The sequence below is a fragment of the Hemitrygon akajei genome, chromosome 1 (assembly GCF_048418815.1).
Source record: "Hemitrygon akajei chromosome 1, sHemAka1.3, whole genome shotgun sequence".
Classification (NCBI taxonomy): domain Eukaryota; kingdom Metazoa; phylum Chordata; class Chondrichthyes; order Myliobatiformes; family Dasyatidae; genus Hemitrygon; species Hemitrygon akajei.
In genome coordinates, this window is record NC_133124.1 from 188,227,394 (window position 1) to 188,255,063 (window position 27,670).

A 27,670-nucleotide genomic window follows, 5' to 3' on the forward strand; every position below is an offset into this window, starting at 1 on the left:
TGCAATGCATAGAAGGATATGGACCTAGTGGGGGCACCTCTGATTGGTGTAGACGGGCAAAAAGGTATAGATATAGTGAGTTGGAGGGCTTGTCTCTATGCTGCACAACTCTGTGAATCTATATCGTTTAGGGAAGTATCTGTAGGAGCACTTGAATTGCAAAGGCAGAGGAAGTCATGCAACAAGTGCAGGGAAATGGGTTCAGTGCTGATGGACGTGGGGTGGTGGCACTGGGCCTGTTTTAGTGCTATGTGACACAGTGACTTCAATATTTACATGTTTCTATTTATTTAGAGATAGGACGTTGAACAGGCCCTTCCAGCCCAGTGGGTCTCGCCACCCAGCAGCCCTCCGAATGTCACCCCAGCCTAGTCGCAGGTCAATTTACAATGACCAATTAACCTACTGACCCTTATGTCTTTGGACTGTGGGAGGAAACCAGAGCACCGGAGGAAACCCACACGGTCACAGAGATAACGTCCTTACGGACAATACCCCAGAACTGATTTCCAAATTCCAATTTGCAATAGCATTGTGCTAACCGATAAGCTACCATGGTGCCCCATATTAATGTATGTATCAGTAGTAATTAAAATACTGGTATGATGGAGAGATATTCTGCCAGAACTTCAAACCTTCAAACCCAATGTTTTAAAAGAACTAAGGTGACATTATAGACAAGTTAGCTGTAGTTTTCCGAAGTCCTTTTAATTTGAGAACTGTTTCCTTAGATCACAAATTTGCACTTGCCTGTTATTTAAGAAAGATGAGAGGAGAAAGCAAGCAGTTATAGGACAGTTAGCCTAATGCTGTTGGGGAATTACAAGACTCTGTAACAACAGTGACTGAACACTTCCATCACTTCGCTCCGCTCAGAAGGAACCAGCATGAACTTAATAAAGGTGAAGTTTTGCTGACAAGCTGGTAGAGGGCGCTAAAGTGCCGGCAATAATGTTACTTGTATGACCTCTTAGAAAATTGTGATAAACTTTCTAGCTAAATTCAGTAAGAAAGGAAGGCAAGTAATGTGGTTAGGAAATTAGCTAACTATTAAAAGGTTAAACTTAAGGATAAAGGGAAGATAAACCCAGGTGCAGTATTCACTGTACATTTTTAATAAACGGAAGAACTTGCTATTGTACAATACTTATCCACTCAGTGGAATGAATAACTTTACTGTAAATGTTTTCAACAAAATCACATCGTTTTATGCACCATGCAATGCTCTAAGGCATCCTGCAGGAACATTATCAATCAAACACAGAAAACAGAGAGAAATTTGACAACATCAGAGGAGATGGTCATAGAGGGAGGTTTTAAGTCATGTTCCCTCTAAGATTGTGCATATGTGCACACACACATCTATGGTGCAAAGGAATTTAGCCTCTGTACAGAAGGTTGTCACCCCCTGTTGATATTTTATGTATATTTCACAATTGTACACAATCTCATTTCCTTTTTCAGTTTCTGATGCGGATGGTGCTGACAACGTGGAGTTTGCGATGAGTTGTCTGTAGATTTTAGAACTGGCTTATTTATATTGTTTTTAATTGAAGAAATTATTCAGTGCGTACATGTTGTTGTAATTGGGCAAATAAATTGAACAGCGCAAGATTTTTGTGCACATTGGTCATTACAAATTAGAGGGAATATTGGTAACAGCTTAAAGGAAGAACAACGGGCAAAATTCTTTTTTAGTGAATTTCAGAACTAAAGGCCTTATTACATGAAGGCAGGATGATCAAACTATGAATAAAATTCATGCAGCTCATGCAGCCACTGTGGAGAGAGAAGCAGTTAATAGCCTTTAATCATAAATTTAACATATTTTAAGTTGTAGGGAAGAGGAAGTATCGGAAAGGCGTCTGTGATAAGGCAGAAGAATACATGCAGTTGCCACTCTAGTAGGTACATCTGCTTGTTAATGCAAATATCTAATTTGCCAAGCATGTGACAGCAACTCAATGCATAAATACACTCAGACATGGTCAAAGGGTTCAGTTGTTGTTCAGGCCAAACATCAGTATAGGAAAGAAATGTGATCCAAGTGGCTTTAATTGTGGAATGATTGCTGGTGCCAGATGGGGTGGTTTGAGTATCTCAGAAACTGATAATCGCCTGGAATTTTCACATAGAGTGGGAGTTAAAAGAGGTGGGGGAGTTGCACTGCTAATCAAGGGCAATATCACAGCTGCACTTGGATGAAACATACTGAAAGGCTCTTTCACCAAGTCTACATGGGTAGAACTCACAATAGGAAGGTACAATCACTCTGATGTTATTGTACTACAGTCCCCCAACAGTCACCGGGACATTGAGGAACAGATATGCAGGCTGATTAAGAAAAGGTGTAAAAACAATAGGGTCATTGCCATGGGGGACTTTCCTAATTTAAACTGGAACCTCCCTACTGCAAGAGGTTTAGATGGGGCAGAATTTGTTAGGTGCACCCAGAAAGGTTTCTTAAATCAATCTGTAGATTATCCAACAAGAGAAGGAGCTGTATTGGACCTGGTGTTGGGTAATGAGCCTGGCCAGATGACTGACCTTTCAGCTGGTGACCAGTTAGGGAACAGTGATCATGTCTCCTTAAGATTTAAGATACCTATAAAAGGATAAGTATAGGCCTTGCGGGAGAGTATTAAATTGGAACAGGGCAATTTACGAGAGTATTAGGCAGGAACTAGGGAACAGCTGTTTATGGGTGAGTCCATATCCAACATTTGGAGGGTGTTTAAAGACCAGTTGCACAGAGTACAGGACAGAACAGTTACAGTCAGAATAAGGGAAAAGCATGCAAAATTTAGGAAACTAGAATCAAACAGAGTCATTGAGGATATTATAACAAAACCTGAAAAGAATTCAGGAAAGGAATTAGGAAAATCAGGAGGAGCCATGAGAAGTCCTTGGCAAGTAGGATTAAAGAGAATCCCAAGGCATTCTATTCATACATCAAGAGCAAGAGGAGAACTAGAGAAAGGGTAGGACCACTCAAGGATAAGGAGGAAACGTTTGCTTGGATGTGGAGGATGTGGGTGAGGTCTTTAATGAATACTTTACATCAGTATTTACAAAGGAGAAGGATATGGAGGAGAGGGGGATCAGCATTTTGAGGAAAAGGAGGAGCTAGTGTTGGGTGGATATCAGGGCCAAATGGAATGTACTCCAGCTAATTGAGAAAGACAAGAGATGGCTGGGGACTTGACCAAATTCCTCATCTCCTCTTTAGCCACAGGCAATGTTCCAGAGGACTGGCGAGTAGCTAATGTTGTTCCATTATTCACGGAGGGAACCAGGAATAATTCTGGAAACGATAGACTGGTAAATCTCATGTCAGTGGAGGAAAGTTACTGGAGAGAATTCTTAGGGATAGGATATATGAGCATTTGGAAAACCTAATTAGGAGGCAACCAGCATGAGGAGCAAGTTATGTCTTACTAAATTGATTGAGCTTTTAATGAGGTGACAAGGGTGATTGACGTAGGCATAGCTGTGTCTACGTGGATTTCAGTAAGGTGTTTGACAAGGTCGCTCATGGAAGGCTCATCAAGAAATTTAAGATATATGGGATCCATGAATAGGTCGCTTCGATTCAAAGCTGGCATGCCCATGGAAAAAAGAAGGTAGCGGTCGAAGGGACTTATTTAGCTGGAGGTCTGCAAATAGTGGTGTTCCGCAGGGACCTATACTGAGACCTCTGCAGTCTGTGGTGCATATCAATGACCTGGATGAAAATGTAGAGGAAATGAAATTGGTTGTACTGTGGATAGCACAGAAGAGTGGCAAAGATTATAACGGGTTATAGATCAGTTGCAGATATAGGCGAAGGAATAGCAGATGGAATTTAAAACTGCCAAATATGAAGTGTTACACCTTGATAGGTTAAATGTAAAGACACCGTACACAGTTAAGGGCAAGACCGTTAACAGTGTGGGTGAGCAGAGGAAATGGAGTCCAAATTCATAACTCCCTGAAAGTGGCTAAGCAGGCTGATAGGGTGATTTAGAAGGCATATGGCATATGCTTGCCTTTATTAGCCGAGACATTGAGATCAAAAGTAAGGAAGCTATGTTGCAGTTTTATAAAACTCGGCTTAGGGTGCAACTGAAGAACTGTACAAACTGCTGGCCGCCACATTACAGGAAGGACAGAAGAGGCTTTGGAGAGGGTGCAGATTAGGTTTCCAGGATGTTATCTGGATGACAGTACATGAGATATAACAAGAGAGTGGACAAATATGGAGTGGCAAAGGGATAGATGTTGAGCTGGGTGATGGTGGTGACGTAGAGTTGGGTGGGGAGGGAGTTGGTGATGTAGAGTTGGGTGGGGAGGGTGGGAGGTGGTGACATAGCTGGGAGGGGAGGGAGGTGGTGGTGACGTCGAGTTGGGGGTACTACAAACCTCTGGGAGCAAACAACGTTCTGTTGGGATTTAGCTATTCCTCATTCTGCCTACAGCTCAGAGAGTGATCTCTGCTTCTACTGCTGATCATTTTGTGCTTAAACCTCTTACATAATATCAACAATCCTTTCTTGACCAAACGCCTCCCCAAATTCCAGCACTGTTGAGATCCCCGGTCTACTATTTATTCTATCCAAATGCACACCAGGAGACCTCCCTCCTCCACCCTGCAGGAAAGAGTGTCCAGTATATCAGCCTTCACAAGTAAAAACGTTAAGTGTCTCAAGTATAAAGTGTTTCAGCCACTGATGAAACTATCAGGCAAAGAACTGTGGTGATTTGTCTGCAGTTTACCCGGCTGACACCCATGTGGTACTGAGTAGAAAGCAAATGGAGAAAGGGCAGTGTGCAGAGACACCAGTCCTTGGGTTGGTGGGTTGTGAAATGGGTTCTGTTCTGTCCACATTAGCGATGCTTCTTACCTGCACTGCTCCTCTTGTACGGTCGATGAGGCGTGGCAAATTCAGCAGACTGCAGCTACAAGGGAGAACACTTCCATCAATATTCACCAACTTCTAGAAATTATTGCAGCAATTACAGCAGTAACACACACGACATTTAGAGGGCGCCGCATTACCGAGCCCTCATGCTGAGACCTTATAACCACAGGAGTGGTTTCAGATAGAGTCTGAAATATACAATATTAAGACAGGTGAGTTTCTTCTTCAAAGAGGTGGGTTTAGGGAGCATCTCTCTGGGGAAAGAGACAGAGAGATCTGGAGGGCAATTCCAAAACCTGAGAGCAACTGAAGACACGGAGGAGTTGGAGAACCCTCTACAATTCCTCTACAGTGAAATACGTGGTAGGAATCAGGGTTGAGCAAACGGGTACTGTGTCAGTGCCACTGAACTCGATTACTGGCGCTAGTTGTATCTGAACTTGATCACTGGCATCAGTTGTACCTGTACCAGTATATTCTTAGCCACTTCCCAAGCCCATCAGCTGGTGTGCCAACAGTGGCTCAGGACAATCACTGTCTGTTCATCAGGGAATATTCTCTTCCTATTACTCATCGACCCCCCCCCCCCCCCGCCAGTTTTCTTAGAATTTAAGTTTTGCCTGAAGCTCACGAACATATTCCACAACAGATCACTTCCCTGGCTTCTACCTCTCTCTTTCGACACCAATCTCCTCTTAGAAGATGTCAAACTCTGCAGAATGCTGGAGGCAATTTCAACAATCTGAGCAATTCCAACACTAGCTTTAGTCCAAACTTCATCTCAACACTCAGCCTGATCAATTCTGCAGTCTGGAACACGCAACTGACCCCCTGTACAATGCTTTGACCTGATGCAGGCCTGAAACAACAGGGCGGCAAAACTTCATTTGTGCATTATTTAGAGACAGAGCATTGCTCACCCTGTTGAGCCCGTTCCTGCCGTGGGTGGGAAGTGAGGGCGACTTGGGAGCTGATTCCTGTGGGGCTGTGGAAACAAAAAACATTAGAATCGTCTCCGGCAAATCTATAATTCATATGATTTAGTGAAAATGACAGATTAAGGTGGATAAAGTTTCTGCCTCTCAGTACGGAAACATATCTAAACACTTCATTCATCACTTCTTGCAAACATTTTATTGAAATACCTCAGTGGCTAACTCAAGGCAGGCAAACATACAGGATAGGAATAGGATCTTTCAACCCAACCCTTATCCAAGGCTGGCATTCTCTCACCTTGTCCCATCCACCCCTGGAATTCTCACTCTCATTCACCCGGGGTAGTGCGGGGGGGGGAGGCCGAGAATGTGGAGGTGTCATTAGAAACCTTTGATTTAAAATTAAGGCTCGGTTTGAGCTTGAAGTAAGCACAGTTTGCGCTGGGATATTCCTTCGGAAACTGATCACAAGATCAAATCCGGATCATGTGATCACTACCTCACTGTTCTCAGGGCTAGTTTGCAGGATGTAAATTGTTTCTGAAGTAACAGACTGCATCATTACCTTGAGATCTCCTTCCTCGCCCTGAGGGCTACCAGACTGACGAAGCCTGACTCCTTTCTGCTGCAGAACCACAGGCTTGGGAATTTTATTTTTATTTCATTTCAATTGTTGCATTTCTCGTCTAGACGAGAAGCTAGACTGGACTGCCAACACAGGTGCCTTGTGCAGGAAGGCACAGAGGCGACTGTACTTCCTAAGAAGGTTGGCGTCATTCAATGTCTGTAGTGAGATGCTGAAGATGTTCTATAGGTCAGTTGTGGAGAGCGCCCTCTTCTTTGTGGTGGCGTGTTGGGGAGGAAGCATTAAGAAGAGGGACGCCTCACGTCTTAATAAGCTGGTAAGGAAGGCGGGCTCTGTCGTGGGCAAAGTACTGGAGAGTTTAACATCGGTAGCTGAGCGAAGGGCGCTGAGTAGGCTACGGTCAATTATGGAAAACTCTGAACATCCTCTACATAGCACCATCCAGAGACAGAGAAGCAGTTTCAGCGACAGGTTACTGTCGATGCAATGCTCCTCAGACAGGATGAAGAGGTCAATACTCCCCAATGCCATTAGGCTTTACAATTCAACCGCCAGGACTTAAGAACTTTTTAAAAGCTATTATTAATGCTTTTTGAGATAGTGATTTAGATGCATATCATATTTTTTTACTGAGTTAAGTATTGTATGTTATTAGTTTTGCTACAACAAGTGTATGGGACATTGGAAAAAAAGTTGAATTTCCCCATGGGGATGAATAAAGTATCTATCTATCTATCTATCTACTTAATATCAGAGAAATGTATACAATATACATCCCAATATTCTTGTTCTTCACAGACATCCATAAAAACAGAAGAGTACCCCAAAGAATGAGTGACAGTAAAAACGTTAACACCCCAAAGCCCCCCACTCCCCCTGCCCACTCACAAGCAGCAAAGTACTGACCTTTCCCCACCCACTTCTGCAAAAACGAAAGCACCCTCCACCCACCAAGCGAGCAACAGCAAAGTCCCCAAGAAAGGCCAGGACCTGCAGTCCAACAGAAACTATTTGTTCACCTGACAATTCGACATGCCTCAGGATCTCTCTCCTAATAAAGGGAAAGACAGGTGTCCCCCTAACTTTAGAGATACAGCGCGAAAGAGGCCCTCCTGTCCCTTTGAGCCGAGCCGTTTAGCAACCCAGCAACTTAACCCTAACCTAATCAAGGGACAATTTACAACAACCAATTAATCTACTAACCGGTACGTCTTTGGACTGCGGGAGGAAACTGGGGCACTCGGAGGAAACTCACACACACAGGAAGGAACTTGCTTACAGAGGGAGTCGGAACTGAACTCTGAGCTCAAATTCAAGTTTATTGGCATCTGGCTGTACATATACACTAACGAACAAACAAACCAGCGTTTCCCCCAGACCACGCTGCACCCACAAAACATATATCACACACAGCACATAATCCAAAATATTACCATAAATAAGTTCATTATAAAGCTGATACCCCACTCCTAAATAAACATTACGCTAACTGCTATGCTACCATGACGCCACTCAGCCGTTCTCTTAGAGGTCACGCACAACACTGGTTTACTGCCGCATCTTTAGAAACATTTAGAGGTACTGTTCTGTGCCACGTATTGACTTTTTAAAACGTTAATCAAAAGTTGGCATGTACTGATTACCATTAGGCAAAGCTGATACTGTCTAACAACAGAGATCATCCTTCGATAAACCATCTCTCATTGGAGACACAACCTATCAATGTGCTCTGGTGGGACTGTATTTCCATTCCCTTTCAGCCCCTTCCACTGGAGGCCCACACTGCACCTCCAACAGTTCTGCTTTCCCTGCTTACCAGTTTGCCAGCTGTGCACCGTGTCCGAAGGGATATCCCACCCACTGCAGGCTGCAGATGCTGTCCTGGACTGCACAGCACAGCGATGACTCATGCTACACCCAGCAGCTTTTCTGTTCCCAAATCCCGAGAAACCACAAAGGCAAATTAAACAGCGTTTTGAGTTTAGAGACTTACAGAAACTCCTGGTGGTTCTGTCTGGTAACGATCGAGATTTCCTTCCCCGGGGTTTCGACTTCTCCAGCTCCTCTTTCAGTATCAACTTCCCAAGGCCAGACTGGATCTAGAACATAGTCAATACGGCGGCTCAGTGCACAGACGCTTCAACAAGCAGGAGAGTTTAAAGGGTGTGTCTGTTCATTAACAGCCATGGTCAAGGAATGTGCATGCATGGGGTTTGCACGTGTGAGGTGCTGTGTGAGTGAGTGAGTGTGTAGATCTGTATGTTAGATGCATGAATTTGGCTGTGTTGCATGGGAATAAGTGTTTTAATATAACCGTATGTATTTGTGTTCTCAGCTGCTTCTGACTGCTCAGTCGGTCCTCAGCTCTGCATTTTGGGGAGGACCTTGGACAGAAGGTAGTGCAGAGTCACCAGAATGATACCTAGAAATATTATAACAGGAAACCTGTATTACCTAACATATAATAGATGAGGTTAACCAAAGCAGATCATTAAGATGTTGAGAGAAATCGAAGCTTTGGAGGACAGGAATTAACAAATGGGGTTACAACCAACGAACACTATCTCACTTTTTTAAAAAATGTATTACTATTTCTATTTTGGCACTATTTTTAATTCTGTAATCGATTGATTTATTTAGTTAGTTAGTATTGCATTGAACTGTTGCTGCTAAGTTAACGAATTTCACCACACATGCCGGTGATAATAAATCTGATTCTGATTCTGAACTGGCAGGTGACATCTGGCCCGTCGTTGCATTCTCCTTCACACTAAGGTAATAGGGATCCAGGATCCACCCCACACAAAGCTGTGATACTCAAGAAACAGCAGAAAGTTTCAAGACAGACACCGATATGAAAGTTGGAAGTTGGTCTCGTTTGTAACTTAAAATTTGCTGAGGTTGTGGAGAGTGAAGAAGTTTGTCAAATTATACAGCTGGATACAGATTAGTGACAGTTCTGGGCACAGAAACGGCAGATGGAATTTAATCAAAGCAATCAAAAGGCAAATCAAAATGAAGAACTGCAAATGAGCTGAGTACAGTGTGGTGGCAGGATTTTCTGGGATGAAACAGCAAGTTAGAAGGCTGGAGCAGCAATTCACTGGGAAAGCAGACAGCACATTGGCCTTTGCTGCAAGAGCGTTGGGAATCAAGAAATAAAAAACGATTTTGACATTGAGCAGCTTTAGTACTTTGGAGTATGGTGTACAGTTTTGGATCCCTGATTTAAGAACTGAAGAGAGGCAGTACAGATTAGAGGACTATCCTACAACAGAAAGCTAAAAATGTTCCATCTGTCTCCCTAAGAGCTTGAAAGATCAATGGTAATGAACCATGAAGCAGGAATGAAGGGGAGACGTTAAGATGTTTCCACAAGACAGCGAGTATTGAATGTGGAGTCACATTTACAAGGAGCAATCAGTGACAACTGAATCATGTAAGAATCTCTTCTCACGGAAGGTAGTGAAGCTCTGGAACATTTTACTCTGCAAGGTGGTGGAGTTGGATCATTGAAGGTACTTAGAGCAGAGGAGATAACTACTTGAGATCTCAGGGGATTGACTGCTATCGAAAATGGCACAGAGTGGAGTCAAGGACTGGGGCAGTTCTGCCACTAACAAATGGAATAGTGTGGCAGCCTTGAGGGCCGAGTGGCATTCTCTAACCCCGGTTTTCCTTGTGAACCCCAATACCAGAGCTAGAGTGAGAAGGTCTTTTCTCCCCAGCAAGCCATGATGAGCTGAAAAAAAAGGCCTCCTTCTTTATCATACACTTTCTTTGGTTCTAAAGAACATTCCTCTTAAACGTGTAACACTGGCTCACCTTGTTCAGCTCCTTCCTCTGAATCTCCCGCAGTTTTTTCATTTCATCGGTTTCATCATCTTCCTCCTCGTCATCCTCTTCATCAGCTTTTGACGCAATCCTTCTCCTCCATTCTTTCTCTGGAAGGAATGACATCAATTTGCCACTAACTATCTGGAGTCTTCAGTCAGACGCCTCACACAGCTCCCCGGTTCCCCACTCAACTGCCTTCTCTGAAACTTGTGATCAACCCCGAATGTTGCTCCACGGCTGCTAATTGACTCATTGAGCATTTCCATCAGTTTCTGTTTCTATTTTGTCTGAAATTATGGGCATGAGGAATATGCATGCTGACCGTGGGATTACAGTTACTCCTGTGTGGAAATTGTCTGCAGGAAGGTTCTGACAAGGGTAGGGGGAGGATGCTGAAGTAGATGGGCAGAGGAATGAAATGCAGGTCTACCACTTAGTACAAGATCTGAATGTGTGAACTTCTGTCCTAGGTAAGGAGCCTAGGAAGTACATTCTGCCCATATTGACAGGTCTGTACTAGAGTTCTGAGAGAGAAGGGCATTTGCTTTCTTTGCCGTTACAATGCTCCACAGCCCTCTAACAGATTCCCCATGGACACTAATGGAAGTTTGAACTAGAACAGTGCAGCACAGGAACAGGCCATTCGGCCCACAATGTTGTGCTGAACCAGCTAAAAAGCAAATCAAAAACACCCAAACACTAATCCCTCCTATCTATACAGTGTCCATATCCCTCCAGGCCAGACCCTTCCTTACATCCATGTGCTAATCAAATTACTATAAATTGCACATTGCACATTTCGACGGAGATGTAACGTAAAGATTTTTTACTCTTTGTGTATGTGAAGGATATAAGTAATAAAGTCAATTCACTTCAACGTGCCTATCCAAACGACTCTTAAAAGCCTTTCTTTTACAAGGGGTGATTGATAAGTCTGTGGCCTAAGGTAGAAGGAGTCAATCTTAGAAAACTTAGCACATTTAGTTTTTAACATAGTCCCCTCCTATGTTTACACTTAGTCCAGCGGTCGTGGAGCGTAAGGATCTTGGACCTCCAGAAAGTGTCCACAGCAGGGGTGATTGATAAGTTCGTGGCCTAAGGTAGAAGGAGATGAGTTATTAACGTCAAACTTTCTGCATAATCACTCAAAGAGTTGAACTGCATGTGCATGTAACGAGAGCTGTATAACTCATCTCCTTCTACATTAGGCCATGAACTTACCAATCACCCCTGCTGTGGACACTTTCTGGAGGTCCAAGATCCATATGCTCCACGACCGCTGGACTAAGTGTGTAAATGTAGGAGGGGACTATGTTGAAAAATAAATGTGCTAGGTTTTCTAAAATTGACTCTTTCTTCCTTAGGCCACAAACTTATCAATCACCTTCATATTTGCCTCTACCATCACATCAGGCAGTGCATTCCAGGCAACTACAACTCTGAATAAAAAACTTACCCCTCACATTCACCTTGAACCTACCCCCTCTCAACTTCAATTTATCTTGAACGTATTGACTCTCACCCTCTAGTATGAGACATTTCAACCCTGGTAAACAGATACTCTCTTCCCACCCTGTCTGTGCTTCTCATAAACTTGTATACCTCTACCAGATCTCCCCTCAGCCCTCAACACAGTGGAAACAATCCAAGTTCCTCATGGTAGGACATGCCCTCTAAACCAGGCAGCATCCTGGTAAACCCTTCTGCACCCTCTCCAAAGCCTCAACATCCTTCCTATAGTGAGGTGACCAGAACTGTACGCAATACTCCAGATGCGGTCTGACCAGAGTTTTATAAAGTTGCAACATTACCTCCTGACTACTTGACCACCTTATCGACCTGTGTAGCCACTTTCAAGGAGATATGAACTTGGATCCCAAGCTCCCTCTGCTCAGCAACACTGCTAAGGATCTTGCCCTTAACAGTGTATTGTCTCCTTGCATTTGCCTTACCGAGGTGCAACACCTCATATTTATCTGGGTTAAACTCCATCTGTCATTCTTCTGCCCACACCTATAACTGATCCATATTGTGCTGTATTCTTTGCCAGTCTTCTACACTGTCCACATCTCCACCAATCTTGGTATCATCTGCAAACTTTCTGACCCACCTATCTACATTTTCATCCAGGTCATTTATATACAGCAGAGGTCACAGCAGAGAACGTTGCGGAACTCCACTAGTTACAGACCTCCAGCTCGAATAAGTCCCTTCAACCACTACCCTGTCTTCTACACACAAGCCAGCTCTGAATCCAAACATCCCGTGCATCTTAATCTTCTGGATTAGCCTCCAATGAGGGACTTCGTCAAACGCCTTACTAAAATCCATACAGACAACATCCACTGCCCTACCCTCATCAATCTCTCGTCACCTTGTCAAAAAACTCAATCAACCTTATAAGGCACCTCTTGCCACGCACAAAGCCACGCTGGCTCTCCCTAACAGGCCATGGGTTTCCAAATGCTCATCTATCCTATCCCTAACGATTTTCTCCAACAACTTTCCTACAACTGATGTGAGACTCACCCAGTCTATAGTTCCCAAGATTATTCCTTGTTAGAGGTACAGCATTAGTCACTCTGTCAGTCCTCCGGGACCATGCTTGTGGTTAGAGAGGACACAAAGGTACTGGTCAAGGGCCCAGCAATCTGGACTCTTGCCTCCTTCGATAATCTGGAGTAAATTCCCTCGGGCCCTGGTGACATCCACCTTAATACTCCTTAGGAATCCAACACTTTCTCCTCCTTGTCCTCTAAATGCCCTAACGTATTTACACACAGCACTGATCCCTGGTCCTCCATATCCTTTCCTTGGTAAATAATGAAGCAAAGTACTCATTATGTACCTCACTCATGTTCTCTGCATCCAAGCATATGTTCCCCCCTTTATCCCTGAGTGGTCCCACCCTCTCCCGGTTATCCTCTTGCTCTTGATGTATGTGTAGAATGCCTCGGAATTCACCTTAATCCTATCTGCCAAGGACTTTTCATGGCCCTTCTTGGTTTTGCTAATTCCCTTCTTTAGGTCTTTTCTAGTTTCTTTATCCTCCTCATGTGCTTCGTTTGATCCTGACTTCTGAAGCTTTAAATACTTTTCCCTTTTCTTCTTGACTAAATCCTCCTCTCATTGGACTGTCCAAAGGGGTATACCTGTTGCTGAGGGGTAAGGCCACAAGGGAACCCGTACTTGCCTCTCCTGGTCGTGACCACCTCTTCAAAAGTCTCGTCTATAATATCTTCAGCCTCCCAAATGTACCTGAGTGCATCCAACTCCTTGATCATTCTGGTAATGTTCAGCCATCCACCTCCTGGTCTAGCTCTGTGTGATGGGGGGGGGGGGCATCCTTCTTTGGCCTTTGATTGTATCCATGGAAACTCCACCTTAATAGTTGGTGGAGAGATGAGGGTAATACCCCTCTCTCTGACCTGGGCAGAAGGAGTAACCTGCCTGAACAACCTCATAGTAAAATGAATGAGAGGAACAATAGGGCAGTGAGGACCATCCCTAAGTGAAAGACTACACTTGGTTTCAGTAACTGAGGGTGTACAAAATGGGAGGAGATGCCGCGGTGTAATTTCCTCATAACACACCACCGACTGCTGTATGAGTGTGCAGGTGTGCGTGTGCGTGCATGTGTATGTGTTGGGGTGTACGAGCACATATCAGTGCCTGCGTGTGACAGAAACGTGAGAAACCCCTCGCAAAGATGCTGGGATGAAATCTGCCTCCGTAGCAGCATCTGTGCAGAACGCCGTCGGCAGGGGCTGTGGGGAGGCCGAAGTGGAAGCTCAGTGAAGAAGACCGTGTGAGTGTAGTGGCGACCTTACCCACGACAGCGAGCGACGGAGGGCACGGCCAGTACTCTGTCTCGATCTTAGCTGGAGCGTTGGGATCAGGAGGCTGAGCTGCTGGGAACTTCGACGATTCGATGATGATGTCCTCAATATATTTGCTCTGTGGAAGTGCAGCTAACGGCTCTGCAAGAAGAGAACAGAACAGCCGATGGAATGAGTCCTACAGCACGCACTACACTGGTGGAACAGGCCGCTGACAGCAGGAGGAGAGAGGTATCGGATAAGACTCCAGTGAACTCCCAAACGGAATGAAGGTGGGTGAAGGAAAGTGAAAGGAATTTTGTGTTACTTTTGGAAGGCTATTGTAATGGGTGACAGATGACACACATTGTTCATAGTAGAAATTGTTCTACATAATTCACAAAGACAGTCATTGAATTGGTGTGTTCATTTTAAGGGATGATGTGACGCATTTACGTCGTAATGGAAGGGCCATGGCTCTCGCATGTCTTAGTCACAAAGTCCTACATTGTACTCAACGCATCCACCATCTCAGTAGAATTCTAGGCTGAAAGCTATCTGAGCAGAGGAGGACTTATCAACGTTGGCTGCACTGGTATCTGTAGCTCTAGCAGTGGTGGTGGCACCTGGTGTGAGAGTCAGAGAGCAAGACAGCAGGGTCACAAGCCCTTCAGCTCAACCAGTCCATGCCAGCCACAGTACTTACTGTAATTCTTCAGCGGCATTCTCAGTATTGAAGGGCTGTTTGTTGTCTATCCTCAGTGTGACCCCTCCATCACTTCTCTTGCCCATCCTTCCCCAGAACTATCCCCTCAGTTCATCCCCCACTGGTCTATGTTCACTTAGACCTCAACCTTCGTTTTCAAATACTTAGCAGGAATTCTAAATGTCTGCTTTTATGTTCATGACAGCTTGCCCCCTGAGCTTATTTCCTCCCTTTTGTCCTCCGTCACTGGATTCCGAAGCGACCCCCAAACTTTGGCTCCAATGCTGACTCCTCTTCCTTTCAAGTGAGTTCCTTGGTCAGCCACGGTTGCCTCACATCCAACCCCCAAAGAAGGTTTCCTCTTCACTCACGCCCATCATGCCGTGTGGTTAAGCACCTCCAAAGTGTGTCACTGCTCGCCAACTGCCACTCCCTCTAATCTGTCTGCCCCACCCACTCTTTCCTCGTTACATTGCAATTCCCTTGATTTAAGATAAACACAGGAGTTTTTGAACCAAATTTCTCTCTCTCAAAATCAACTCAGAATTCCACCTTCCTACGATCACTACCACCCAAGGTGGGTGGTCTTTTATCTGTGGCCATTTAACTGCCTCATTATCCATTTTCAAATGCGGTACAACCTGATCCCTCGTTAACTTCCTTGCACACATATCCTGGTGGACCAGAACTGTACATGATACTCCTGATGCAGTATCACCGGGGCAATACAAAACCTCAGTCAGTGAAGTCCTGGTTGCTTGCTCTATCTTCCTGTTGAGCCTATACAAGGCCATTCAGACGCCTCTGAGTACCAAATATTTCCGATTACTCACCAGTTAGAAAATGACTTTGCTTCTTTTATTTTCTACCAAACTGATAGTTCCACACTGGACAGAAACAGGCCTTTCAGTTCACCACACCCATGCTAACCATTTTTACCAATACTTGACCCTGAGCAATTGGGATTTCTGAACAATGGGATCTGGCACAGGCTATGCTAGTCACCTTCCATCCTGCAGACCTTTGGAAGGTGAATCCACCATCTTCACCTGCAGCTCATTCAAGGCCTTGGGATAAAGTTCGCCAAGTCTGCACCTGTCAGGAACATTAACTCCTCCAATACTGTCATTCAACGAATGCAAATTGTTTTAGCTCCACTTTCACTCTAGACCTGGCGGGTTCTTCCATGTAGACAGACACAAAATAAAATTACAGTATAAAAGGAATTGAGCGGAAAAATGGGTCTTTTAAATCATTACTTTGCACCTCTGGTTACAGTGCAGAGGAAGGACAGCTGACTGGTTAAGCCAATTAAACATATTTTTGAACAGGAATGGTTTATCCCCTACCTCCACCTTTTTACTATGGTTTCTGCCCCCATTACTTTCCAGCTCTGATGAAGGGTCTCAGCCCAAAAATGCTCACTTCCCCTCCATAGGTGCTACCCGACCTGCTGAGCTCCGCTAGCATTGTGTGTGTGTGTGTGTGTGTGTGTGTGTGTGTGTGTGTGTGTGTGTGTGTGTGTGAGAGAGAGAGAGAGAGAGAGAGTGTGTGTGAGAGAGAGAGAGTGTGTGTGTGAGAGAGAGAGTGTGTGTGTGTGTGTGTGTGTGTGTGTGTGTGTGTGTGTGTGAGAGAGAGAGAGTGTGTGTGTGAGAGAGAGAGAGTGTGTGTGTGTGAGAGAGAGAGTGTGTGTGTGTGAGAGAGAGTGTGTGTGTGTGTGTGTGAGAGTGTGTATGTGTGTGTGAGAGTGTGTGTGTGTGTGTGTTGCTCAAGATTTCCAGCACCTGCAGAATTTCTTGTTCATCCTCAATAATTAACATGGAACAGGGTGACATCCAGGAAAGAGACCCTCAGAGGATCAAACTGTTTCCAGCCCAGGTGTTCAAGCAATTATTGCAAATGCCCTATTGGCCTTTATGAAGGCAACCTAATTCAGGAAAGGTTCCTTTCAAGTGAAACATTAAAAGTAACTGCAAAGTTAAGAAAAGGGAAAGAAGGAATACAAGGAATAATAGCTTACTTGGTAAGCATTTCTTATTAAATGAGAATTAATTGTTAAGGACAGAACTTCCATCAGTAGGAGAGTCTAGAATCAAAGGGCACAGCCTCAGAATAAAGGGACGCCCCTATAGAACTGAGCTGAGGAGGAATTTCTTCAGTCACAGGCTGGTGAATCTGTGGAATCTGTTGCCACAGACTGTTGTGGGAGCTAAGCTATTGGGTGCATTAAAGGCATAGATTAATAGGTTTTTGATTGGTAAGCAGGTTACGTGGAAGAGGCGAGGGAATGAGGTTTAAAAATATCATCTATGATTGAATTAAGTCGCCTTATACTGCTGTTTTACCTTACGGTATTAAGGAGTGAGTAAACAACTTGATCTATTGCAATATGTGTCGTTGTGGGGTAGGTTACACCAGGCAATTCTACGAGGAGATTCGAGGAGTTTCCTCAAAGTAAAAGGGTAAAACTGCCAAATCTGGAGCCCCTGGATTGCAAGTGTATAGGAGGCAAGGGGAAAAAAAACAGAATCACACATCAGACCACATACAGCAGAGATCTCGGTATAGAAATAGAAAAATTAGGAAAACAATGAGGTTATGAAAAGATATTAGCAGAGAAAATGTTTTAAAAATCCAAAATGTTTTATGTACAAAAAGGGCAACAGAGGAGCTGGGGCTAACAGGGACAGAATGGTGACGTGTGCAGACATTCCGAATGAAGTTCTGCGAGTTTTCGTAAAAGAAGCCGTGGCAGTAAAGGCAGCAGTATTAAAGCAATGATCTTTGGTTTATGAACTTTGGAGAAAAATAAAGAATAAATCCCCAGCAACACATACAACATGCTGGAGAAATCCAGCAGGTTAGGCAGCGCCTATGGAAATGAATAAACAGTCCACGTTCCGGGCCTTCGTTCAGGACTGGGAAGGAAAGGGGAAGATCCCAGAATAAAGAGGTGGGGGGGAGGGGAAGGGGGAATGAGCTGGAAGTTGTTAGGTGGAACAGGGTGGGTAGGAAAAGCAAAGGGCCGGAGAGGAAGGAATCTGAAAGGGGAGGAGAGTGGACCATAGGAGAAAGGGAGGGAGGACAGGACCCAAGGACAGGAGAGAAGAGGTAAGAGGCCAGTGTGGGAAACAGAAGAAAGGGAAGAACTTTTTTTGCCAGTAAGAGAAATCGATACTCGTATCATCAGACTAGATGAAATACATCTGGGATTTAGGGGAAAAAACTGGAGAAGCTCTGCCCAGTTTTCAAATGTCAGAGGATAAGAGGACTGGGTAATGTGTCACCGTGTGTAAAATGGAAGGCAGGGACATACAAATTAATTACTAGCTGGCTCGTTACATGACGATGATAAGCTAATACCTTGAATCCTTTCCAAGAGAACATAATTTAGAAAGGAACAGATTAAGGATCTGCATGTATATATTTGTTAAGGGAAGGTTATATTTGGCCAATTTTACTGGATTCCTTAAGGAGATGGGATTTAAATTTCTGCCAAGAGTAGTGGTGGAGGCAGATACACTGGATCATCATTGGAAGGAAAGGATTTTCAGGGCAATGGAACTAGCTGGATTGACTTGCACAAATCTGGTGCAGTCTTGATGGGCCAAATGGCCTACTCCCATGCTGTAATCACTCTATGACTGTGTGGTCTCCACGGAGGAAGGACAACGTGATCAATCCAGTGAACAGATAATATAATGTACACTTCCACAAACATTTGATAATGCCTCTCGTGGGAGATGTTTGGTTAAAAAATGAAGCCAAGAGGCGATGAATGACAATGGTGAGCCACTGAAATTTGTTAGATAAATTTCCACAGATGCAAACAGATTATGGTTTGCAGTGCAGATGGAAATATTAAAAAGAGCCATCAATGGATAGAGAGGATGGTCAGATCCATGGGAAATGGCCATTCAGTGAGGGATCCATGTGCATGTGTCCACACACATGATCAGAGTCTGGTTAGTCCACATGTGGATTGTTGTGCTCACTTTTGGACACTACGCCTCTGATACGAGACCTTAAATCTTGGAAAGGTTATGGTACTTACTGACTGGAATAACATCTGGGCTCATTGAGGGAGAGAGGTAACACAAGTGAAATTACTCACTGGAATTTAGAAGAATTTAGAAGATTGAGGGGGGATCTTATTGAAACGTATAAAATTCTAAAGGGATTGGACAGGCTAGATGCAGGAAGATTGTTTCCGATGTTGGGGAAGTACAGAACAAGGGGTCACAGTTTAAGGATAAAGGGGAAGCCTTTTAGGACCGAGATGAGGAAAAACTTCTTCACACAGAGAGTGGTGAATCTGTGGAATTCTCTGCCACAGGAAACAGTTGAGGCCGGTTCATTGGCTATATTTAAGAGGAAGTTAGATATGGCCCTTGTGGCTAAAGGGATCAGGGGGTATGGAGAGAAAGCAGGTACAGGGTTTTGAGTTGGATGATCAGCCATGATCATACTGAATGGCGGTGCAGGCTCAAAGGGCCAAATGACCTACTCCTGCACCTATTTTCTATGGTTCTATCGTTCTAAGTCTGGTAAGCTTAGAACATCACTTAACTAAAAAGCCCAATGATATAAACAGAGCACACTGGGATGGCAGAGAGAAATTGTCTTTGTTGGCTGAATTTGGGAGGTCTCAGAAACAGGGGGAAATTACCATGAAAGGCATTTTACAGTAAGGTTTCAAAACAATTGTATCAGGAAAAGGGGGGTAGGGAATGTTTTAACTCACTAAGTTGAGGTTGGGTGTGGTACTTATTTTAAATTAGGTTTACTGAAAGGTGTGAAGGGTGCTTGTGTATAAATGAGACACGGATCAGCCACGACCACACGGAAGGTGGCAACAGGCTCAAGGGATTGAAACCCTCACCTCCTGAACTGATCAGATACGTTCAGGATCTCACTCTCTCTCTCAAGCATAGGTTCCTCGGATGATACACTTGATGCCATGTGGAACCCACCACAATTACCCATGTCATTGCACCAAAGAGGACACAAAGGGATGCTCTGGTAGAAAATATGTGCAAGGTGTTCAGCACTGACAGCAAGAGCCAATATTCCAAGTACAGACTAACTGGGTTTTGAACAATTCATATACATGCTGTCATAAGACAGGTTGTCTGGAGATTTCTCTGGGTCAAAGGGACAGACTGTGATTCGATGGTGCTAGAGTGGGGAAGAAATGTGTTGTAGCTCTGGACCCTGTGTCCCAGGGCGAAGGCAGTTACGGTAAACCTGTGGAGGTGGATTGTGGGCGCCCACCTGACGTGATTTCGAACCCAGTTCACTGCAGCTTTGCAGCCCAGCCTTGCCGAAAGCTCTGGGTAGTAAGGTGCTCCAGCAAGGGGGAGAGTTCGACGTGGTTGCACTGGATGGTGAGGACACGGAGCACGATAGCAACACAAACAGCAAATGAGAAGTTAGTGTGAAACAAAAGGGAGATTACCGTTCTGTTTGTAGATCGGCCGCTTTCTGTACATGTTGGTGCCGATATCTGGAACAAATCAGAGCAAGGACAAGTGAAGGCATCAAACTTGCTGCTAGAAGCTCATTCCCTCTGCTCAGTCACACATTCCATCAATTCCCCTAGTTATATAAACCGCGCAGGAATACTGAGAAATCTTCAGCACAACTGATGAGGATAACGGTGAAGAAGACAAACTACTTTTTTTAGAAGTTTTGCATAGCTTTGGCATGCCACCAAAATCTCTGACAAACTTCTATAGAGGCACAGTGGAGAGTATCCCAACTAGCCTGGAATGGAAACACCGATGGTCAGGAATGGAAAAGACCACAGAAAGTGATCATCCAGTCCATCACCGGCAAAGCCCTCCCTGCCATTGAGTACACTTACACGGAAAGCAGCATCCATCCATCACCAAGGACCCCACTGTCCAGACTATGCCCATGGGTAGAGGGCACAGAAGTCTTAGATTTCACACCATCAGGTTCAGCAGCAGTTTTACCCTACAAGCATCAGGCTCCTGAACCAGCGTGGATGATTTTACTCACCACAACTCCGAGCTAACTCTACAACCCCCAGACTCATTTTCAAGGAATTGCTTCAACTCATTCTCAGTGTTGTTTTTATTTGCAAAGTTTGTCTTTTGCACAGTTGCTTCTTAGTCTTTGTTTACATACAGATTTCTGTAAAATTCTGTTGTATTTCTTTTTTTCCCTGTATATGCCTGCAAGCCATTGAATCTCAAGATAGTATATGACATGGTGACTCTGTGGAATTCACTGCATAGAGTGGTGTGATGGCTGTCATTGGGTTTATTTAATACAGACGTTGCTAGGTTCTTGATTAAAAAGGGTGTCAAAAGTTACAGGGAGAAGACAAGAAAATGGGATTGGGAGCAAAAATTAATCAGTCATGATTGAATGATGGAGCAGACTTGATGGGCCAAATGGCCCAAATCTGCTCCAGAGTCTTCTGGTCTTCACAGGAGTGCCAACTGCATCAGCTCACCATCGCCATCTCTTGGCCACTTGAAGGAATGGTAATGAATGCCAACAATTGCAAATGAGACAAGCATGGTAAAATGCATTTGAGAATTTGGTGATGGATTATTAGATATTCTGAAGTATTGGATGTAATTCCATGAATGTCCTATCATATATTTAATTTTTTTTTCTTTAAGTGTTGCACAGTATGTTATTAACCTCTTCAGTGAATTCTTAGTTTAAAGGAAGCACGGGAACCAGATCCACACTAAGTGGATGATGAACTCAGGGATATCAGCGACAATCAGTGGAGTGAGTCTTTTAGAATGCATCATTCTGGGCAGCTACACCTTTTATTTCATTCCTCTCTTACAACAGAGCCAGATGCAGAAACATCTGGATTTCCAAATACTTGGATAATGGGCCAGAGTATTACTTTACTCCGCAGAAAATATGATGGGACTAATTCTAAGTTTGCCAGCCGGTGCAGTAGTGGCGTCTGCACCACACTTCGAGGCGAGTGGTCCCGGGTTCGAATCCGGCCGGTTCCTTGCGTGCTTTCCATCCGTGCTGGGTAGAGCATCAGTCTGCTCAATCTCTCCTCATTCAGCATCACCACTGGCACAGAACAGACAGTGTGGGCTGAATAGCCTGTTCCCATGTGTTCACTGTTACATCACCAACCCAGGAATGAGTCTGGCGACTCGTTGCGGTGCTTTCTTGTGTGAGAAGATCTTCTCTTAAATCAGGAATCGATACTGGTGAGGTATAGCTTTTCACTGAATGCTAAAGCACATCAGATTGTACTGAGACTGTGATGGTGCTATAGAGATACAAGTCATTATTACACAGTGTTTTGTGTCTTTGCCAAAAATATGAAAGTCACAGTACACTTGATGTCATTCTATGAGTATTCATTCCTCAGCTTGAAAATATGCTGTGGAATGCAAGCTGGAGCTCTGAGTTGTTTAACCTTCTCCTTCTCGTTGTCCACTGTACGTCAGATATACTTCTGAAACACCAGGGCTCCTCTAAATAAAGTACAAAATACTGAAGAGAGGAAAACAGAAGGAGAGTGGGAGAGCGAAAAACACACAGAAAAAGTCCTTATTGGAGCAGATTTCCAGACTGTAGCTCACAGTAACATACTTTTTTCCAATACTTGATTGTTCTTTACTTATTGCAAATCAAGTACATTGGATTTATTGATAAATATAGCCCAACAGCTCAGTAAAAAGCTGATGATGAAGTAGTGAGATGAGGGTGTGGATACATGAGGACCCTACCAGGTCTGTGGAAGTGATGTGGTAGGCTCCCAGTGGACGTGTAACTGCGGCGACTGCATGCTGATCCCATCGAAGACACCGGAGACGAGAAGTCTGCCCAGTCTCGACACTCCTTGTACATCACATACTGAAAGGTAAGAGGGTGGAGTTAGAGGGGCACCTTTACTTTCTGCTCCACTGTTGGAGAGAAAGCTGTGCCGGTGGACACACTGCGGGTCAATCCATGGCAACTGACCACAGAGTCACAGAGTAAGACAGCACAGAAATGGTAAAACTGATCCATGCCAACCAAGATGCCCACGTGTCTGCACTTACCTCATATCCCACCCCCAAAACCTTTTCTATCCACTTACCTGCCCAAGTACCTTTAAGGGCGCCAGGAGAGATTAGCAGGTAGTGCAATACTATTACAGCTTAGGGTGTTGGAGCTCATTTTTATGTTCTCCCCATGACCGTGTGGATTTCCTCCGGGTGCCCTGGTTTCCTCCCACAGTTCAGAGACGTACCAGTAAGTAGGTTAATTAGTTATTGTATATTGTCCTGTGATTAGGCTAGCGTTAAATACTGGTGGGTTGCTGGTGGTGCGGCTCATTGGGACTGAATGGCCTGTTCCACACTGCATCTCTAAATGAATAAAACGCTGTTAATGTACCTGGCTCAAACACTTCCACCAGCAGCTCGCTCCCAACAATTCCACTGGCAACTCGCTCCAACAATTCCACTGGCAACTCGCTCCCAACAATTTCCACCGGCAACTCATTCCCAACAATTTCCACTGGTAGCTCATTCCAAACACAGACCACTCCCTTTCTGAATAAGTTTCCTATTAAATCTCTCCAGTCTCTCAACTTACAACTATGCCTGATTCCCATAACCCTGAGAAACAGACTTGTGTGCATTCACCCCATCTTCACCCTCTTGATTTTGCATACCATATAAGATCACCCCTCATTCTCTGATGCCCCAATGAGAACAGTCTCAATCTGTTCAACTTCTCTCCATAACTCTGCCCCAGCAACATCCTTGTAAGTCTCCTCCACATTCCTTTCCTACAGCAGGAAGACCAAAACTGAAGACAATATTCCAAACGCAGACTCACCAATATCTTGTACAATGGCAACTCAACATCCCAACTTTTACACCCAATGCCCTGACTGATGAAGGCCAGTGTGCCAAAAATCCCCTCACCACTCTGTCTATAGTTATTACCCCTCAACCATCAAGTGCTTGAAACAGAGCAGATAACCCCACTCACCCCAACATGGAACTGATCCACAACCTTTGGACTGACTTTCAAGACTCTACAACTCATGTTCTCAATATTATTTATTAATTTTTTCATATTTGCACAGATTGTTGTCTTTTGCACATTGGTTGTTTGTCTTTGTTGCATACAGTTTATCTGTTGCATTCCCTTGTATTTTCTGTGAATGCCCGCAAGAAAATGAGTCATATGGTGACATATAAGTCAGGCCCTCAAGCCCCGGCAACAGACTTATAAATTTTCTCTGCACTCTTTCAAACTAACTAATATCTTTCCTGTAGGCAAGTCACCAGAACTGCACACAACACTCCAAAGTAGCCTCACCAACGGTTAAGACAATGACCGTTAAAGGCCTGTGGCTCGGGTTCAAGGGAGCAATGATGTAATCTAGATTCCATCCCTCATGTTTGTGAAAGCTGATTAGTTCCATCACAGTCAATCGCTCTACTCATCATCTTACCTCAGGGTAGGTGAGAGGTGACATTGGTCGCGGAGAATGTTGGCGCTGCCAAAAGAAATGATTAAAATATTAAGACGCATACAAATAAAACAACTCACATGGAACAAAGGCCCTAAATCACTACTAACACTTGAATGGGGCAAAATGATGCTTCAAAGGCGGCTACATTATATAATTTTTGCAATGATGACCCCGGTCACTTGTCCCCTGGAGACTTAACTCTACCTTTAGGCTTCTCCGACTGGCTCGCCGGGCTGGATGCAAGGAGGATGCTTCCCTGGCTGGAAGTCTGAAGCCAGAAGCACTGTCTCACATCAGGAATTAGTCCTAACAGGGTTACTAGGATGGTAATGGGACCAGGCAGTTTAGTAGAGTTTAAGAGGCTTCTAGACAGACACATGAATGGAGGGATATGGAGAAGGACACTTAGTAGAAATTGGCATCAAGATCAGCACAATATTGTGGGCCAAATGGCCTCTGCTTCACACATTCTATGTGTCCGCTTAGATTTATGCTGTTTATAGAAAAGAACAGAACAGAAACACACCCTTTGGCCCATCTAGTCCATGCCAAGCCATTTAAACTGCCTACTCCCATTGACCTGCACCGGAACCATAGCCCTCCATACCTCTACCATCCAAACTTCTCTTAAACGTTGAAACCAAGCTTGCATGCACCACTTGTGCTGGCAGCTCATTCCACACTCTCACAACCCCGAGTGAAGAAGTTTCCCCTCGTGTTCCCCTTAAACTTTTCACCTTTCACCCTTAACCCATGACCTTTAGTTGTAGTCCCACCCAACCTCAGTGGAAAAAGTCTGCTTGCATTTACCCTAACTTTACCCCTCATAATTTTGTATACCTTCATCAAATCTCCTCTCAATTGTCTGCATTCCAAGGGATAAAGTCCCAACCTATTCAATCTTTCCTTATAACTCAGGTCCTTCAGACCCGGCAACAACCTTGTAAATTTTCTCTGCACTCTTTCAACCTTACTTACATCTTTCCTGTAGGTAGGTGACCAAAACTGCACACAATACCCCAAATTAGACCTCACCAATATCTTACACAACTTCAACATGCTGTTTCATTTTTCCCTGCTATTTGTTTGTGAGAACCCCCATACACTTGTCTCTCCCACCTGTAATCCCACTCATTAGTGAACTCCTGCTCTGAGAATTTCCTGTGCTTGAGGCTGGTGGAACGCATGCTGTTGTTGGTGTTAGGACAGAATGACTCATGAACCAGCCCCCCCCGCCCCGCCCCCAGTCCAATAACCTGAGCTTCACACAGCAGGGGAACTAATAACCAGTTCATTCTGCTCTACCAAATAGAGAGGTTGAAGGAGTACCTCCGCAGAGCCCTGGACCTCTGGCCTGTCTGCATACATGTAGCTGTAATGCGGCTCAAAGATCATCAGATCTGGGCGCTCAATCTCCAGAATCGCCTTGTCTTTGGGAATTGCAGCCAGCTCCTTGTAGGGCAGCGCCTGCTTGTCCAATTTAGCCTGAAGATCAAAAGGACAGGACAATTACAGCACCTCGCCGGCTGGTTTAACTGAAATTACGTCGTCCTTCGGCAGCTGAGCGCACGCCTTCAGGTTCCTCACCACCATTCGCTCCCAGCTGTATCCACAGGATAACGGACCGGGAGGACGGCAAAGATGTTCTATAGGTCAGTTGTGGAGAGCGCCCTCTTCTTTGTGGTGGCGTGTTGGGGAGGAAGCATTAAGAAGAGGGACGCCTCACGTCTTAATAAGCTGGTAAGGAAGGCGGGCTCTGTCGTGGGCAAAGTACTGGAGAGTTTAACGTCGGTAGCTGAGCGAAGGGCGCTGAGTAGGCTACGGTCAATTATGGAAAACTCTGAACATCCTCTACATAGCACCATCCAGAGACAGAGAAGCAGTTTCAGCGACAGGTTACTATCGATGCAATGCTCCTCAGACAGGATGAAGAGGTCAATACTCCCCAATGCCATTAGGCTTTACAATTCTACCGCCAGGACTTAAGAACTTTTTAAAAGCTATTATTAATGCTTTTGAGTTAGTGATTTAGATGCACATCATATTTTTTTACTGAGTTAAGTATTGTATGTAATTAGTTTTGCTACAACAAGTGTATGGGACATTGGAAAAAAGTTGGAATTTCCCCATGGGGATGAATAAAGTATCTATCTATCTATCTAATGTCATCCACTTACACAACACTGAAACAGACCCTCCAGCCCACTAAGGCCATGCAGACTATTGTACCCATCTATACCAATTCCATTTACCAGCATGCGGTCTCTAGCCTTCCACACCTTGGTGACCCAAGTGCTTATTCAGATATTTCTTAAATGTTGTAAGGGTGCCTGCCTCCATCTCTCCCTCAAGTAGTGCCTTTCAGATTCCAACAATCCTCCCCTCTCCCAAGTCAAAAGGTCCTTCCTTAGACCCCTTCTAAACTTCTCACCCTTCACCCTAACCCTATGAATTCCAGTGTTAGATACCCCCGTCACGGGGAAAGCTTTGTTGATATCGATTCATCACGGTGATATTCACCGCTGTCAAGTCTGCCTTCGGTCTCTACCACTCCTGTGAAAAGAGACCCAGCCTCTCCAGTCTCTCCTCACAACTGAGACACTCCATCCCTTCTCCACCCTCTCCACTGTAATCACATTACAGAGTCATAGAGAAGTACAGCACAGAAACAGGCCCTTCCTATAGCACACTGATCAGAAATGTACTCAGTACTGTGAACCGAGGTTGGACTAAATTCCTGCTCTTTGATTCTGTGTCTCAAAAGGTGGAGGCAAGTATCCAACGGGTGTCCTTCACTACCTTATCTTTGATGTCTCAACGAGTTCGCCTCTGATCCTTCTAAACCAGAGAGAACAGGTCGAGTCTGCTGAACCCCTTCTCTGGGATCAGGCTGGTAAGCCTTCCCTGAAATTCCGTAAGACTATAAGATATAGGACCAGAATTAGGTCATTTGCCCATCAAATCCGATCTGCCATTTCATCATGGCTGATCCATTTTCCCTCTCAGCCCCAATCTCCTGCCTCCGCCCTGTATCCCTTCAGGCCCTGACTAATCAAGAATCTATCAACCTCTGCCTGTGGCCCCCACTGCTGCCTGTGACAATGAATTCTACAGATTCACCACGCTCTGGTGAATGAAATTCCTCCTCACCTCCATTCTAAAAGGACACCCCTCTATTCTGAGGCTGTGTCCTCTGGTCTTAGACTCCCCCATCAGAGGAAACATCCTCTCTACATCCACTCTATTGGGGCCTTTCAAAATTGGACAGATTTCTATGAGTCACCCCTCTTTCTTCCGAATTCAAGTGAGTAGAAGCCCAGAGCCATCAAATATTCTTCATATGACAAGCCTTTCAATCACAAAATCATTTTCGTGAATCTCCTTTGAACCCTTTCCA

The 27,670-nt window shown here is 44.6% G+C and overlaps 1 protein-coding gene across 8 annotated transcripts in view; it reads right to left on the reverse strand.

The window, feature by feature from the left end:
- The window catches only part of dmtn (dematin actin binding protein), a 77,662-nt gene that overhangs the window by 16,100 nt on the left and 33,892 nt on the right, over nt 1–27,670 (reverse strand). For all 8 annotated transcript variants that reach the window (XM_073056816.1, XM_073056805.1, XM_073056781.1 and 5 more), the window contains exons 5-13: nt 25,603–25,758; nt 24,253–24,297; nt 22,529–22,655; nt 20,242–20,289; nt 14,090–14,239; nt 10,248–10,366; nt 8,416–8,521; nt 5,822–5,886; nt 4,884–4,938 (exon numbers count right to left, since the gene is read on the reverse strand). In XM_073056816.1, the coding sequence (XP_072912917.1) occupies nt 4,884–4,938; nt 5,822–5,886; nt 8,416–8,521; nt 10,248–10,366; nt 14,090–14,239; nt 20,242–20,289; nt 22,529–22,655; nt 24,253–24,297; nt 25,603–25,758 (871 nt within the window). The remainder of the gene's footprint in view (nt 1–4,883; nt 4,939–5,821; nt 5,887–8,415; nt 8,522–10,247; nt 10,367–14,089; nt 14,240–20,241; nt 20,290–22,528; nt 22,656–24,252; nt 24,298–25,602; nt 25,759–27,670) is intronic.